Source organism: Somniosus microcephalus, chromosome 1 (assembly GCF_052327205.1).
Source record: "Somniosus microcephalus isolate GS21.2 chromosome 1, FLI_Smic_1.0, whole genome shotgun sequence".
Classification (NCBI taxonomy): Eukaryota; Metazoa; Chordata; class Chondrichthyes; order Squaliformes; family Somniosidae; genus Somniosus; species Somniosus microcephalus.
This window is the reverse complement of record NC_140987.1, coordinates 113,057,527-113,075,226: the sequence shown is the minus strand read 5'-3', so window position 1 is coordinate 113,075,226 and position 17,700 is coordinate 113,057,527. Positions and strand designations below refer to the sequence as shown.

At 44.8% G+C, this 17,700-nt stretch overlaps 1 protein-coding gene across 4 annotated transcripts in view; it reads left to right on the top strand.

Annotated features, from left to right (window-relative positions):
• Nucleotides 1-221: 221 nt before the first annotated feature.
• LOC147124294 (selenocysteine insertion sequence-binding protein 2-like) overlaps nucleotides 222-17,700 on the top strand; it is a 171,901-nt gene continuing 154,422 nt past the window's right edge. For 2 of the 4 annotated variants that reach the window (XM_085984726.1, XM_085984709.1), the window contains exon 1: nucleotides 225-454. Coding sequence is in view for 3 of the 4 variants with exons in the window: in XM_085984709.1 (XP_085840835.1) it covers nucleotides 425-454 (30 nt within the window). In the remaining variant the exon portion in view is untranslated. Of the gene's footprint in view, nucleotides 455-17,700 lie in introns of all 4 variants that reach the window. The other 2 variants (XM_085984698.1, XM_085984717.1) reach the window with 2 other exon arrangements.

The following is a 17,700-nucleotide window of genomic DNA, read 5'->3' as shown; positions in this document are numbered from 1 at the left end:
TTCAAACTAGTAACAGGTCATTTTAGTACTGATATTTGGAAATTATTTTTCATAGTGATCGACGATAGATATGCGAATGGAGTAATGGAGACTGAAACCTTGCAATTATTTATGAAAAAAACTGAATGCTACAATGGGTGGGAGGATCTCGGGGTAGATGAATTAAGGCGGGCCCAATGGCCTTCCTCACTTGTCAGAGTGCGCGCAAAAAATAACTTACAGCATCTGTAAAAACATTCAATTATAAAGTAAATTGTCTAACTGGGAAGAAGGGGAGGGAAAGAATCAATATATTTATTTCACGCAGATTGTTTGTCTCTTTCGGCCTGTGTGAGCCTTCCGGGCTGCCGTAGTGAGGCGGTGCGGCGGGTGTTGATGCTGTTGTGACAGCGGCGCCTTGGAACGGCCGTTTGAAAGCAGCGCCATGGCCGAACGCAGTGCGAGCGAACTAAAGGTAATCCAAGCAGCCGGGCTGGGCCTTGGGGGCCGAGGGCTGATTATCGCTCGAGTTGGTGCCAGTTGCCGAGACCGGTGGTGGGTGAGAGAAGCCGGGTTGGTGGCCGGGCCCTGGGCAGAGAGAGAGACGTGGCCTTTGGGTGGCGTGTTGTGCGGAGAAGAGTCGATGTTTTGAAAGCACAAATTCAGGCCTGTCTGACAGGCGGTGCAAAGTGTCCCAGATGAAATCAAACAGGGCTCAGCGCTTCAGAAGCTGCGGGACCAAAATGGCTTTGATTGCTGGTCTGGCTTCTTCTCGGTTTATTCATCTTCCTTTTAAAATCCCTTTAGCCAAATAAAAGGAGCCTTACATTTTAAAGATTAGTACAACTGCAATCACCTTATTTATAGTGAGAATGAAATTAAATAACTTGTATTTATACAGCGCACTTTACGACCTCCGGACGTCGCGAAGCGCTTTAAAGCCAGTGAAATACTTTTGAAGTATAGTCACTTGTATGGTTTGCATAACATGATTGAAAATAATGTATCCTTAAAATGTGTATGTATTTCCCCCTCGGATTTCATGCCACTAACACCAAAATATTGACTAATTTACAGAAATTGTTACCAATTGCAGCAATGTGATTATCCATGTGATAGTAGAAGGCGAACTAGCTGGATATTCGTCTTTTTCCGTCCAGCAATTCCTATGTTCCAATCAGTGCAACAGAACTAGTTTTGGACCTTTACTCAGATCATGTGTTCCAGGTCAAAACTGATCACACCATATTTTGTTCAATAAATTGTGATTATAGTAAGCTGCTTTATCTTCACTTCATATCAGATCCAAGTTGGTGTTAATTATCAGCTAGTATTAATTTGTATGTAGCCTGAAGCAGTGGTGATTTAAATGTTCTGGTGGTTTGAGATTGTAAATTGGTGACAGGTTAGTGTTTTATTAACTGGTGTATAAAAGATCTCTGTTCTTATGTTCTCTATAAATTATAAACTCCAGGAAGTAGAAAGAGTGTTGTTGAAGGAAGAATAGGTTAAGAGAAATGCAATGAGTCTCAAACTGGATTAAGCATATCAGTCTTGGAAAAAAACTCTTTCCCAGAACATATGCATGATAATATCTTTAAGAAAGAATTGGACAGAGCTCCGAAATCTATTACAGAGACTAAACAAAAAACAAGTCAATGATTTTACCAAAAATGAATAAACTGCAGATGCTGGAAATCTAAAAACAGGGAAAAAAATGGAAATAGTCAGCAGATCAGGCAATATCTGTGTTGATAGAAGTTGACAATTTAGGTCTTAGACCAGGGGTGTCAAATGTGCAGCATGCAGAAAAGCTTCATCTACCCACAGACTTCCTATGAATGTTCGAGTTAGGAGTGCCCAGGGAAAATTTCCTGGAATGACCAGGCCAATTTTTGAGCAAGCGCACTGAATTGAAGGAAAGAATTGGAGACGGTCATAGAGACTGGGAGATGCAGAAAATGTATTCAGAGTTGAGCAGTAATTTTTTTTAATTCATTGATGAGATGTGGGCATCGCTGGCTAGGCCTGCATTTAGTGCCCATCCCTAATTGCCCTTGAGAAGATGGTGCTGAGCCGCCGCCTTGAACTGCTGCAGTCCATATGGTGTAGGTACACCCACAATGCTGTTAGGAAGGGAGTTCCAGGATTTTGGCCCAGCGACAGTGAAGGAACGGCGATACAGGTCCAAGTTAGGATGGTGTGTGGCTTGGAGGGGAACTTGCAGGTGGTGATGTTCCCATGCGTCTGCTGCCCTTGTCCTTCTAAGTGGTAGAGGTCGTGGGTTTGGAAGGTGCTGTTGAAGGAGCTTTGGCGAGTTGCTGCAGTGCATCTTGTAGATGGTACACACTGCAGCCACAGTGCGCCGGTGGTGGAGGGAGTGCCAATCAAGCGGGCTGCTTTATCCTGAATGGTGTCGAGCTTCTTGAGTGTTGTTGGAGCTGCACTCATCCAGGCAAGTGGAGAGTATTCCATCACACTCCTGACTTGTGCCTTGTAGATGGTGGAAAGGCTTTGGGGAGTCAGGAGGTGAGACACTCGCCGCAGAATTCCCAGCCTCTGGCCTGCTCTTGTAGCCACAGTATTTATATGGCTGGTCCAGTTCAGTTTCTGAACAATGGTAACCCCCAGGATGTTGATAGTGGGGGATTCAGCGATGGTAATGCTATTGAATGTCAAGGGGAGATGGTTAGAGTCTCGCTTGTTGGAGATGGTCATTGCCTGGCACTTGTGTGGTGCAAATGTTACTTGCCACTTGTCAGCCCAAGTCTGAATGTTGTCCAGGTCTTGCTGCATATGGACACGGACTGCGTCAGTATCTGACGAGTCTCGAATGGTGCTGAACAGTGTGCAATCATCAGCAAACATCCCCACTTCTGACCTTATGATGGAGGGAAGGCCATTGATGAAACAGCTGAAGATGGTTGGGCCTAGGACACGGCCCTGAGGAACTGCTGCAGTGATGTCATGTGATTGAGATGAATGACCTCCAACAACCACAGCCAACTTCCTTTGTGCTAGTTATGATTCCAACCAATGGAGAGTTTTCCCCTTGATTCCCATTGACTTCAGTTTTGCTAGGGCTCCTTGATGCCACACTCGATCAAATGCTGCCTTGATGTCAAGGGCAGTCACTCTCACCTCACCTCACCTCTTTTGTTCATGTTTGGACCAAGGCTGTAATGAGGTCAGGAGCTGAGTGGCCCTGGCGGAACCCAAACTGGGCGTCAGTTAGCAGGCTATTGCTGAGTAAGTGCCGCTTGATAGCACTGTCGACGACACCTTCCATCACTTTGCTGATAATCTGGAATTACAGCAGGTTGAACAATGGATAGAGATCAGAGAGCCAAAAACAGATGGTACATGGGTTGACAGCAACACAACAACAACTTGTATTTATATAGCACCTTTAATGTAGTAAAACCTCCTAAGGCGCTTCACAGAAGTGTTATCAAACAAAATTTGACACTAAGCCAGATAAGCAGATATTAGGACAGAAGAGGTAGGTTTTAAGGAGCGTCTTAAAGGAGGTAAGAGGTTTAGGGAGGGAATTCCAGAGCTTAAGAGCCTTGGCAGTTGAAGGCACGACTGCCAGTGGTTGAGCGATTAAAATCGGGGATGCGCAAGAGGCCAGAATTGGAGGAGCACAGATATCTCGGAGGGTTGTAGGGCTGTTTACAGAGGGAGGGAGCGGCGAGGCCATGGAGGGAATTGAAAACAAGGATGAGAATTTTAAAATCAAGGTGTTGTTTAACCAGACCCAGTGTGGGTCAGCGAGCACAGGGGTGTTGGGTGAAAGAGATTTGGTGCAAGTTAGGATACGGGCAGCAGAGTTTTGGATGACCTCAAGTTTATGGAGGGTAGAAGATGACGCCGGCCAGGAGTGCATTGGAATAGTTGAGTCTCAAGGTAGCAAAGGCATGGATGAGGGTTTCAGCAGTAGATAAGCTGAGGTAGGGGCGGAGTCTTGCGATGCTACGAAGGTGGAAATAGGCAGTCTTAGTGATGGCGTGGATATGTGGTTGGAAGCTCATATGGAGGTTAAATACGACACTGAATTTGCAAACACTCTGGTTCAGCCTCAGACAGTTGCCAGGGAGAGGGATGGAGTTGGTGGCTAGGGAACAGAGTTTGTGGCAGGGACCGAAGACAATGGCTTCGGTCTTCCCAATATTTAGTTGGAGAAAATTTCTGCTCATCCAATACTGAATGTCGGACAAGCAGTTAGACATTTTAGAGACAGCGGAGAGGTCGAGAGAGGAGAGGTGGCGGTGAGGTAGAGCTGGGTGGCATCAGCGTACATATGGAAACTGACTTGTGTTTTCGGCTGATGTCACTGAGGGGCAGCATGTTGATGAGAAATAGGAGGGGGCTAATGATAGATCCTTGGGAGGGCACCAGAGGTAATGGTGCAGGAGCGAGAAGCGAAGCCATTTCAGGTGATTCTCTGGCTACAACTGGATAGATAAGAATGGAACTAGGCGAGTGCAGTCCCACCCAGTTGGACAGCAGAGGAGAGGCGTTGAAAGAGGATGGTGTGGTCAACCGTGTCAAAGTCTGCAGACAGGTTGGGAAGAAGAAGGAGGAATAGTAAACCTTTGTCACAGTCACATAGGATTTCATTTATGACTTTAATAAGAACCATTTTGGTACCTTGGAAGGGACGGAAACCTAATTGGAGGGATTTAAACATGAAGTCCCGGGAAAGATGGGCATGGATTTGGGAGGCGACAGCATGTTCAAGGACTTTGGAGATGGGGCGATAGTTTGCAAGGACGGAGGGGTCAAGGATTGGGATTTTTTAAGGCGAGGGGTGATGACGGCACATTTGAAGGAGAGGAGGACAGTACCTGAGGAGAGAGAACCATTAAATATATTAGCTAACATGGGGGCCAAGAATGGAAATTGGGTGGTCAGCAGTTTAGTGGGAATAGGGGCGAGGAAGCAGGAGGTGGGTCTCATGGACAAGATGAGCTTGGAGAAGGCATGAGGGGAGATCGGAGAGAAACTTGAGAAAGATGTGAGTTCAGGGCAAGGGCAGCTAGAGGAAGTTAGGCCCGGTGGGCTAGGAGAAGGGAGAGAAACGGCAGAGGCAGCTGAACGAATGGTCTCAATCTTAGTGACAAAGAAGTCTATGAGCTCCTTGCACTTGTTGAAGGTGAGGGTGGAGGAGACAGGAGAGAGGGGTTTAAGAAGATGGTTTGCAGTAGAAAAAAGAAACCGGGGATTATCTCTGCATTCCAGGGTGATCCTGGAATAATGAGCAGTTTTGGTAGACGAGAGCAGGACCCGATAGTACCTTATGTGGTCCAGCCAGATCTGGCGGTGAATGGCTAAACCAGTTGTCCGCCATATATGTTTAAGTCTGTGTTACTTGGACTTGAGGGAGCAGAGATGAGGGCTGTACTGAGGGAACGACTAGGGTGAGAGAGAGAGTAATGAGGATTAGGCATCAAAGATGGAGGTGAGGGTGTGGTTGAGCGGATCAGTATCTGCAGAAATGTCATGGTGAATGAAGGCTAGACAGTTGGGATTTTGCAAATGAAGTTGTAAGCGAATTGGGCGAGAGGATTTTCCAGGGGCGAACACCGAAGGAAGTAGGGTTGGGAGGGGGATGTGGGTGGAGAGCGATACAAGGCAGTGATCAGAGATGGCCTTATCTGTGATTGACATGATGGGAGTAGCCAGGCCATGTGAGGTGGCAAGGTCAAGGAGGTGGCCGTAAATATGGGCAGGGGAGTTTATATGGAGGGAGAGATTAAGGGAGGATAGAAGGGCAGTGAACTCAGGAGAGAGCACGATTCAGTTGATGTAGGTTGAAATCACCGAGGATGAGAAGTCACTCGGTGCAGAGGCTGAGGGAGAAATGCAGTGAAGATATCTTTAAGAGTGGAATAAATGAAGGTGAACAAAAAATGAACTAATGATTATCGTATAGCACCTAAATATGGTTTATCTTTATCTATTTCTATTTGATATCTGTTGATGAATGTGGCCTGCACCAAGTGCCAGGATATCTGATCAGGCCCACCATGTAAAATGAGTTTGACACCCCTGTCTCAGACTCCTCTTCAGGACTGGAAAATAGAAGGAAGAAAGACTTGCATTTATATAGCGCATGTCACGACCACTGGATATCCTAAAGCACATTACAGCCAATTAAGTAGTTTTGGAGTGTAGTCACTGCTGTAATGTGGCAGCCAATTTGCACACAGCAAGTTCCCACAAACAGCAATGTGATAATGACCAGATAATCTGTTTTTGTTATGTTAATTGAGGGATAACTCCCCTGCTCTTCTTTGAAATAATGCCATAGGATCTTTTACATCCACCTGAGAGGGCAGACGGAGCCTCGGTTTAACGTCTCATCCGAAAGGCAGTACAGGAGACGTTGTATGTCCGGAAACCTCGATCTACCGGCAGAAATCAGGAGCCGTTCTGTTAGGTTGTTTTTCTTCTCGTGGCTTTTTTTTTTTCCAACAGTCAGGCTTTGGAAAGTCTCTCTGAAGCTGTTGCTAAGCTACAGAGACGCTTCCAAGGTACGGGCCGACTGTTTGAAGCTGTTGCTAAGCAACAGTGTTTGTCTCCGTATGCTTCAACATTAACTTTGTATGTCCGGCAGTTTTGATAGATCGGCAACAGCTCGGTCCCGTCGGTGTCGGATATAACAAAGTTTCCTGTACCTCCAACAGTGCAGCACTCCCTCAGCATTGCACTGGAGTGTCAGCCTAGATTTATGTGCTCAAGTCCCTGAAGTGGGACTCGAACCCACTACCTTCTGACTCAGAGGTGAGTGTGGTACCCACTGAGCCACAGCTGACACTTTACAAATAAACACCATTTGAAAAGGAAGAGGACAAGGGAAAGGTGGAAGGGAATGCACACAGACAAACGCACACTGAAGTGCTTGGGTGGTAAATAGGAGGCATAATGAAATAAATAAAATACATATACAAGACACAGAGAGTGTGTGAACAGTTAATGGGGATAGTATGAAAAATTGGCAAGGCAGAGCAGTGGCCCATGAGTCTAGTGTAGGAAAATAAAACCAGTTTACATAATGTTTACCACGAATGCACAGCAAACCCGCCAGTAGTATTCTGGGGAGGGGTGGTGGGAGTCAGCACCCTAAATACCACCCACTTCTCCCCACCCACCACCTCCCCCATGGAACTATGGGAATGCTGGCGCCTACTGCCAGAGAGAAAATATGAACTGTAGTTTAAGGTCTGAAGTGCTTAAAGTCCATGCTAAGACTAGAGAGCTGCAAAGTGCCTACTAGAAAGATGAGGTGCCGTTTCTCAAGCTTGCATTGCGCTTCATTGGAACAGAGAAAGTAGGCCAAAGACAGAGAGGGACCGATAATTGAAATGGCAAGCGACAGGGATCTCCGAGTCCTATCTGCAGACAGACCCACTAGCTTCTAGCATATTCACAAGCACTTGACTAAGTAAAACTCTCTAATTTCCCATATATGCCCTTAATTTGGTAGGATGTCCTGTGACCCTGTTCAGGGCTTAAGCTCTTGCCACCCACAGAGTAATGGGCATGTGGAACAGAATCCCAGATGAGGAATTAATATAGTTTGGCTTCAACTCCTTCAAAAAAAAAATGACAATTGTCTAGTTATGAAATTGAAGTTTGTAATCTTTGAGGAAAGTTGCCAGATGATCAGGATTGAACAATAGAGTTGTAGGGATAGATATAAATTCCGTTTGATTACCTTTGGGGAGGAGGGATTATCTATACAGAACTTTCTCTTGGGGATATTGGATAGATAGGGTAAAGCCTGTAATAGAGCATGTGGATATGATCCATGTATAGTTTTTAAAATTGGGTTTCGTGGCTATGAGCAAGAGGCTACTTGGAGTTCTTGGGTTTTTATCTGTTTGGGGCTGGGCATGGTATGTAGTGTGAGGACTTGGGTGTTGACAGTAGATGAGGGCTGCAGCAGGCAATATTTTGGAAGTGGAAAAAGTGGCCTTGGTGATGGAGTGGATATGGAAAAGAAAGTCAGCTCGGTGTCATGCAGGATGCCGAGGGCTCAAGCTTGCAGCCAGGGAAGTTGATGGAATAGTGGGCAGTAGCTTGGAGGTGCTGGTGGGAGCATAGCTTTGGTTTAAACCAACATTAAGCTGGTGGAAGTTGTGACTTATTTAATTCTCAGTTTATACTGTCAATTGTAAACCAAAGCATTTTCCCCCCATTTTTGATGTGCTTAATTGACAATATAATTCTGCAGGTTCTTCTGGACATGCAATCTCCATATTATAAAAAGGATATAGAGGCACTGGAAAAGGTGCAAAAAAGATTTACAAGAATGGTACCAGAACTGAGAGGATATACTTATCAGAAAAGGCTGAACAGGCTGTGGCTCTTTCCTCTAGAAAAGAGAAGGCTGAGGGGTGACCTGATGGAGGTCTTTATGAAGGGGCTCGATAGGGTAGACGTAGAGAAGCTGTTTCCACTTGTGGGGGAGACCAAAGCTAGGGGCTATAAATATAAGATAGTCACCAATAAATCCAATAGGGATTTCAGGAAAAACTTGTTTACCCAGAGGGTGGTTAGAATGTGAAACTCGCTACCACAAGGAGCAGTTGTTGCGATTAGTATAGATGCATTTAAGGGAAAGCTAGATACGCACATGAGCGAGAAAGGAATAGAAGGATATGCTGATAGGGTTAGATAAAGAGGGGTGGGAGGAGGCTCGTATGGAGCATAACCGCCAGCATAGATCAGTTGGGCCGAATGGTTTGTTTCTGTGCTGTTAATTCTATGTAATCATTGGTGTTTGTAGAACATGCTTTGGGTGGATCTGGCATATAATGAAAATGACATCAGTTGTTTAGGTTCAAAGTAAACTGTAAAATGTTTAACTTGTCAGTTTGTTAGGTTGCTTTTCTGTTTGCCTTGGACTTGGCACCATCTTGTTTGCCCAACTGCCTCTATGCTAAACCCTAACCAATCCTTCGCACCAGCTGGTTTGCAGATGTTAGATTAAAGGGCACCGTCTTTGTGAAAAGGTGTTTGGCAACTCTTTTTTTTCTGTGTTTACCAAACAGTGGTGCGATGATGCAAATTTTGTCCTTGTAACAAAATCTGATGCACAACTGTTGTGTTATTCTCCCTCTCCGTACTGGCACCAGAATACTTGGTATTTCCCAGGGCCAGTCAAAGACCAAACATGACTTATTTGGGTCAGGAAACATCCTTTTAAATGCTTCAGCCACGTATTTGTTGTGGGGAACGCTATTCTTTGTCACAGTGGGGGGATGCACTTCTTGCAGCTCGCAGTCTCAGTACGAGTTGTGCAAGTGGATTGTTTTTTAAAGTGGTTTTATGATATTTTGAAATTTAGCTTAGGGTGTCTATTCTGCACCATCCCCAGGATTAGGATTCCTTTTATATTTCCTCTTTTTAAAAAAGTGATATTCTAGCTACGTAGGCCATGTAGTTACATTCTGATTCAGTCACCGCTGACAAAGGCCTGTGAACACTAGTCCTATCACCATCTCTTCTCGTTTTGAATACCTCTTAATGGGCCAGAAATTCCAGGCCAGAAGCGTGAGTATTGGCTTACTCACGCTTCTGGCCGTTGGAAATGCCGGCGTTCAGCATGAACAGCGCATGCGGGGAACGCCGGCATTTCCAGACCTCGAGCGCGTGCGACTGCACAGGCAGCGCTTGCGCAGTGAACTTCGTGGATTTCATTCATGAAATCCGTGAGGTTAAGTCCTTAGAAGTTACACTGAAAAAAAGCAAGTGCAAAGTGGTTCATTGGCTGCGGAGGAAGATATATTTTATCGTGGAGCTTTTGAAATGCAATATTTTTGTTTGGGAAAGGGAGGGAAGTTATTTTAAGAAATTTTAAGTAAGTTTTAAAGTTAAAATTTTTTTTTTTTTTTTTTAAAGGGTTTTCAGAACGGTAGGTAGAAGGAGCAATTGTGGCTGTGTGAATGGAATGTGAGAATGAGTTATGTATGTATGTCCACATATATTCCTTTACGTATATGTATGTATGTTTTATATTCCTTTACTATGAATGTATGTTTTTATGATTTTCCAATAAGTTACTTTCTCTGAAAGTCATAATTAAATAATACATTCATACACATAAGTAAAGGAATATACACATAACACGCAAAGGAATATATACAGACATACATACTTTCAGAAGCTCCACGATAAGAAATATCTTCCTCCGCAGCCTCTGTAGCAACTGTACCCATGCTTTTTTCATGTGTAAGTTGTAATGACTGGACCTCACTGAAAGCATTAATGAAAGCGGCGAATTATACTGCGCACGCGCTGCATGTGCAGTCGCACGCGTTCTGCCTCTGAACCCCTTAGTTCAGAGGACAGGAAATGCCGGTTTTCCCCACATGCACTGTGCATGCTGAAAACCGGCATTTCATCCGGCCAGATGCGTAAGTACCCCGACCGTACTAGCGCATTTGGAAGGGAATTATTGGGCCAACATTTTACATGTCAATAAAATAAAAAATTTAACACTTGCACGACTTGCCCCCTCGCATCTGTGACTGAGGGTCCAAGGAGGTGCATTGCGCAAGAGGTCATCATCGGACGTATCCTCACACTGTTCCCTTTGGGGAACTGTATGAAGTGGTGGAAGGATTTATGGCCGTGATTAACGCTCATTCCGTGACCGTAACCATCTTTGAACCAGCCATTAGGGTGGTTAGTCCTATGGCGGGAGGGTTTTATGGGCTCCCACAACCCATCTGAGGGGGGGGGGGGGCCACCAACACCCACGGACGCAAGTATCCCGCTGGATGTCCACCCAGAATTTAAAGTTGGAGCTCTGACTCCACTTGCCGGGACTGTCTGGAGTGGGGTTCAAAACCCTACTCCTTCTGGCCCAGCGGCGGGGATGCTTACTGCTACGCAAAAGGCCCACTCCGCACAAAAGGTGACACCCATACGTTTCCTGCGCCTTTTCCCTCCCCGTGACTGGAGCCCTATGCTGCCATTTCACGTTGCTAATCGGATTGGGCGTTTGTCATAGCGGTAGGATCCCCGCCGCTGGGCCAGATCAGGGTAGGGTTTCGAACCCCGCTCCAGACAGTCCCGGCAAGTGGAGTCGGAGCTCCGGCTCTAAATTCTGGGTTGACATCCAGTGGGATATTTGCGTCCGTGGGTGTGGGTGGCCCCCCCTCCTTGTATAGCTTGTGGGAGCCCGTAAAACCCTCCCGCCATAGGACTAACCGCCCTAATGGCTGGTTCAAAGATGGTTACGGTCACGGAATGAGCGTTAATCACGGCCATAAATCCTTCCACCACTTCATACAGTTCCCCAAAGGGAACAGTGTGAAGACACGTATGACGACGACATTGCTAAATAAATAAATGGAATTAAAAAAATTCTTTTAGGGCTTTTAAAAGTCTTTAAATTGCTTTAATTCTCTTTAAAACTACTTCAGATTACTCAAAATAATGTAAACATTTTAAAAAGTTTATAAAAGTTACCAAAATCTTCAAAAAACTTCCAAAAACCTATTTAAACTGCTGCTTTGCATGTAAAAAAGCAAAGCAGCTTGACAGAAACATTGGGGGCGTGTCCAGTGAAACTGAGACCTCAAGGGGCGTGTCTTACTTACACTGCACGCTCCTGGGTCCGCGCTGGCTGCACTCCTGGGCGGCGTGACGTCATACGCTGCCCGGGAATGTGCTTTCTATTTCTCCAAGTTCAGGCGTCCCAGAAGCTGATCGGCAGGAGCGCGGGGTAAGTGCAAATACGGGGCTTGCACGCGCTGCAAGCCCCGTTCTGGAATTTCTGGCCCAATGTCTCTTTTGTTCTCTCCCAGCCTGGCCTCTTAATCCATTTCATTTCCTGTGCTTCTTTAGTCTTGACAAAGGGGTTTTCACCCGAAACGTTGACTCCATTTTCTCTCCACGGATGTTGCCTGGCCTGCTGAGTTTTTCCAGCATTTTCTGTTGTTATACCTGTGAACACTGTTGGTCAAGGAATTTGTGTATAACAAGGAAAAGGGAGATGATAATATTAGAAAGAAACATTTGCATTTATATAGTGCCTTCCCGGATGTCCCAAAGTGCTTTTACAGCCAATGTAGTACTTTTGAAGTATAGTCACTGTACTTCAAAAGTACTACATTGGCTGTAAAGCACTTTGGGATGTCCTGAGGTTGTGGAAGGCGCTCTAAGTGCAAGTCTCTTTTTTTAAATGTAGGAAATGCTACACCAATTTACACACATCAAACTCCCACAAACAGCAATATGATAATGACCAGATAATTTGTTTCAGTGATGTTGAGGGATAATTATTGGCCAGGACACCAGGGAGAACACTTCTGCTCTTTTTCAAAATAGCGCTGTGTGATCTTTTACATCCACCAGAGAGGGCAGACAGGGCTTCAGTTTAACGTCTCATCCGAACGATGGCACCTCTGACATTGCAGCAATCCCTCAATACTGCACTGAAATGTCAACCTAGATTACGTGCTCAAATCTTTAGAATGGGACTTGAATTCACAACCTTCTGACTCAGAGGTGAGAGTGCTAGCAATTGAGCCAAGGCTGAATAAATAAATGAGGTCTTTGGTAACTTTTTATCAATGCATGGGATGTGGACATTGCTGGCAAGGCCAGCATTTATTGCTCCCATCCCTAGTTGCCCTTGAGAAGGTGGTGGTGAGCCGCCTTCTTGAACCGCTATTGCAGTCCGTGTGACGAAGGTACTTTCTCAGTGCTGTTAGAGTGTTCCAGGATTTTGACCAAGCAACAATGAAGGAAAGGCGATATGTGTCTTGGAGGTGGTGGTGTTCCCATGCGCCTGTTGCCCTTGTCCTTCTAGGTGGTAGAGGTTACGAGTTTGGGTGAACATAAGAAATAGGAGCAGGCCATTCGGCCCCTCGAGCCTGCTCTGCCATTAAATGAGATCATGACTGATCCGATTTTGGCCTCAACTCCACTTTCCTGCCCACTCCCCATAACCTTTGACTCCACTGTTGCTCAAAAATCTGTCTAGCTCAACCTTGAATATATTCAATGACTCAGCTTCCACAGCTCTCTGGGTAAAGAATTCCAAAGATTCACGACCCTCTGAGAGAAGAAATTCCTCCTCATCTCTGTCTTAAATGGGCGACCCCTTATTCTGAGACTATGCCCCCTCGTTCTAGATTCCCCCACGAGGGGAAACATCCTCTCAGCATCTACCCTGTCCAACCCCCTCAGAATCTTATATGTTTCAATAAGATCACTTCTCATTCTTCTAAACTCCAATGAGTATAGGTCCAACCTGCTCAACCTTTCTTCATAAGACAACCCTTCCATCCCAGGAATCAACCTAGTGAACCTTCTCTGAACTGCCTCCAATCTAAGTATATCCCTCCTTAAATAAGGGGACCAAAACTGTACGCAGTACTCTAGGTGTGGTCTCCCCAGCGCCCTGTACAGTTCCCTACTTTTATACTCTATCCCCCTTGAAATAAAAGCCAACATTCCATTTGCCTTCCTAATTTCTTGCTGCACCTGCATGTTAACTTTTTGTGTTTCATGTACGAGGACACCCAAATCCCTCATTCTGTAGTCTTTCTCCATTTAAATATTTTTTCTTTTCTATTCTTCCTACCAGAGTGGATAACTTCACATTTTCCCACATTATACTCCATCTGCCAAATTCTTGCCCACTCACTTAACCTATCTATATCCCTTTGCAGACTCTTTATGTCCTCCTCACAACTTGCTTTCCCACCTATCTTTGTATTGTCCGCAAATTTGGCTACAATACACTCGCTTCCTTCATCCAAATCATTAATATAGATTGACGGAGGACTTAACATGGACTTAACCTGGTCCAATCACATCGACGTCGTAACCAAGAAGGCATGCCAACGCCTGTTCTTCCTCAGGAGACTGAAGAAATTTGGAATGGCCCCCCAGATTCTCACCAACTTCTATCAGTGCACCATCGAGAGTATCCTGTCCGGCTGCCTCACTACCTGGTATGGCAACTGCACCGCCATAGACCGCAAGGCTCTACAGATGGTGGTGAAAGCTGCACAACATACTATAGGAATTAAACTACCTGCTATGCAGGATATCTACCCCGAGAGGTGCTGGGGGAAGGCCCTGAGAATCATCAAAGATGCGAGCTACCCAGCCACAACCTTTTCGCCCTGCTCCCATCTGGTAAGAGATATCAAAGCATACGGTCTCGTACCAGCAGGTTTCGAAACAGCTTCTACCCCCAGGCCATAAGACTCATGAACGAATAATTTATCATTATTTATTACTGTTGTTTTATTTATTATTACTGTATTTCTATTAGTATTTTTATCATTGCTATGCCATATTTATTCCAATGTTCCAACTCGTAAAAATCAACATTTCATTGTGCAGTACACACGTTTGCTGCATATATGACAAATAAAATTGATTGATTGAAAATAGTTGAAGCCCCAGCAATGACCCATTTATCCCAACTCTGTTTTCTGTTAGTTAGCCTATCCTCTATTCAATCTAATATATTACCCCCAACACCATGAGCTCTTATATTATGCCTTTTATGTGGTAACTTGTCGAATGCCTTTTGGAAATCCAAATATACTATATCAACTGGTTCACTTTTATCCACCCTGCTCGTTACCACCTCAAAGAATAGATTTGTCAAACACAATTTCCCTTTCATACAATCAAACAGTCAACATGGTTTTATTATGATTTTCTAAATGCCCTGCTACTACTTCCTTAATAACAGATTTGAGCATTTTGCCAATGACAGATGTTAGGCGAACTGGCCTATAGTTTCCTGCTTTCTGTCTCCCTCCTTTTTTGAATAAGGGCGTTACATTTAAGGTTTTCCAATCCGCTGGGACTTTTCCAGAGTCAAGGGAATTTTGGAAGATTGCAACTAATGCATCCACTATCTCTGTAGCCACTTCTTTTAAAACCCTTGAATGCAGGCAATCAGGTCCAGGGGACTTGTCAGCCTTTAGACCCATAAGTTTGCCGAGCACCTTTTCTCTAGTGATGGTGATTGTTTTAAGTTCCTCCCTCCCTTTTGCCCCTTGATTTTCTACTATTATTGAGATGTTTTTAGTGTCCTTTTTTAAAATTTGCTTATGGGATCTGGGCGTCGCTGGCAAAGCCAGCATTTATTGCCCATCCCTAATTGCCCTTGAGAAGGTGGTGGTGAGTCGCCTTCTTGAACCGCTGCAGTCTATGTGGTGAAGGTACTCCCACAGTGTTGTTAGGTAGGGAGTTCCAGGATTTTGACCCAGCGATGATGAACGATCGCGATATATTTCCAAGTCAGGATGGTGTGTTACTTGGAGGGGAACTTGGAGGTGGTGGTGTTCCCATGCACCTGCTGCCCTTGTCCTTCTAGGTGGAAGAGGTTGCGGGTACTGTGAAGACAGATACAAAATATTTGTTCAATGCCTCTGCCATTTCCTTGTTTCCCATTATTATTTCCCCAGTCTCGTCCTTTAAGGGACCAACATTTACTTTAGCTACTCTTCCTTTTTATATACTTGTAGAGGCTCCTACTGTCAGTTTTTATATTTCTTGCTAGTTTACTCTCAAGCTATTTTCTCTTTTTTTAGTCATCCTTTGCTGGTTTCTAAAATGTTCCCAATCTTCTGGCCTACCACCAATCTTTGCAACATTGTATGCCTTTTCTTTCAATTTGATACCATCCTCAACTTCCTTGGTTAGCCATGATTGGTTCATCCTTCTCTTCGAGTCTTTCTTTGTCACTGAAATATATCTTTGTTGAGAGTCATGGAATATCTCTAAATGTCTACCACTGCTTTTCTACCATGTTACCTTCTAATCTATTTCCCCAGTCCACTTTAGCCAACTCTCTCCTCATATCTTTGTAATTGCCGTTATTTAAGTTTAATACTCTAGTTTCAGACCCAAGTTTCTCACCTTCAAACTGAATGTGGAATTCTATCATGTTATGATCACTCTTCCCCAGAGGAACCTTTACTATGAGATCATTAATTAATCCTGTTTCATTACACATTACCAGATCTAAAATAGCCTGTTCCCTGGTCAGTTCCACAACATATTATTCCAAGAAACTGTCCTGAATACACTCTATGAACTCGTCCTCAAGGCTGCTTTTGCCAATTTGATTTGCCCAATCTATATGAAGATTAAAATCGCCCACAATTATTGCAGTACCTTTCTTACAAGTCCCCATTATTTCTTGATTTATACTCTGCCCTATAGTGCAGCTCCTGTTAGGGGGCCTATAGACTACTCCCACCAGTGCCTTCTTTCCCTTACTATTTCTTACCTCCACCTAAATTGATTTTGCACCTGGAACTTCTGAGCCAAGATCATTTCTCACTATTGTACTGATCTCATCCTTTATTAACAGAGCTACCCCACCACCTTTTCCTTTCTGCCTATCCTTCTGAAATGTCAAATACCCCTGAATATTCAGTTCCCAGCCTTGGTCACATTGCAACCACGTCTCTGTGATGGCTATTAGATCATACCCATTTATTTCTATTTGTGCCATCAATTCATCTATCTTGTTACGAATGCTGCGTGCATTCAGATAAAGAGCCTTTAATTTTGTCTTTTTATCATTTTTCCCTACTCTGACCTTATTTGCTGGTGCACTCTTATGTTTGTACGCTTTGTCCCTTCCTGTCACACTCTGGATTTCCTTGCCCATGTCGCTACCCTGCATTATTGCCCTGTCCTTTCTCTTTAACTTTCTAAATTCCCCCTCGCTTGAGCCCTCCCCCCCCCCCCACTATTTAGTTTAAAGCCCTATCTACAGCCCTAGTTATTCGATTCGCCAGGACACTGGTCCCAGCATGGTTCAAGTGAAGGCCGTCCCAGTGGAACAGCTCTCTCTTTCCCCAGTACTGGTGCCAGTGCCCCATGAATCGAAACCCATTTCTCCCACACCAATCCTTGAGCCATGCATTCATCTCTCTGATCTTATTTACCCTATGCCAATTTGCTCGTGGCTCAGGTAGTAATCCAGAGATTATTACCTCTGTGGTTCTGCTTTTTAATTTAGACCCTAGCTGCTCATACTCCCTCAGTAGAACCTCTTTCTTAGTCTTACCTATTTCATTGGTTCCTACGTGGACCATGACAACTGGATCCTTCCCCTCCCACTCCAAGTTCCTCTCCAGCCCCGAGGCGATGTGCTTAACCCAGGCAACAAAGCCTTCGGGACTCATGCTATCGGCTGCAGAGAACAGTATCTATCCCCCTAACTATACTGTCTCCTACCACTGCGACATTACTTTTTACACCCCCCACTTGAATGGCCCCCTGTATCACAGTGCCATGGTCAGTTTGCTCATCCTCCCTGCAGCCCCTGCTCTCGTCCACACAGGTTGCAAGAACCTCTTAACTGTTGGGCAAGTGCAAGGCATGAGGCTCCTCCAATATTACCTCCTGGATCCCCATACCTGCCTCACTCGCAGTCACACACTCCTGTCCCTGAACACGTGCCAAATCTGAAGAGGTGCTGTTGAAGAAGCCATGGCGAGTTGCTGCAGTGCATCTCGTAGATGGTACACACTGCAGCCACGTTGCGCTGGTGGTGAAGGGAGTGAATGTTTAAGGTGGTGGATGGGGTGCCGATCAAGCACCAACTGGTGGAAAAGTTTTTGGGAGTCAGCAAGTGAACTTAGAAGGCGCCTACTACAGAGTTTAATGCAGTAAATTCTATTTCACATAATGTATACCTCTCTTTCATTTTTT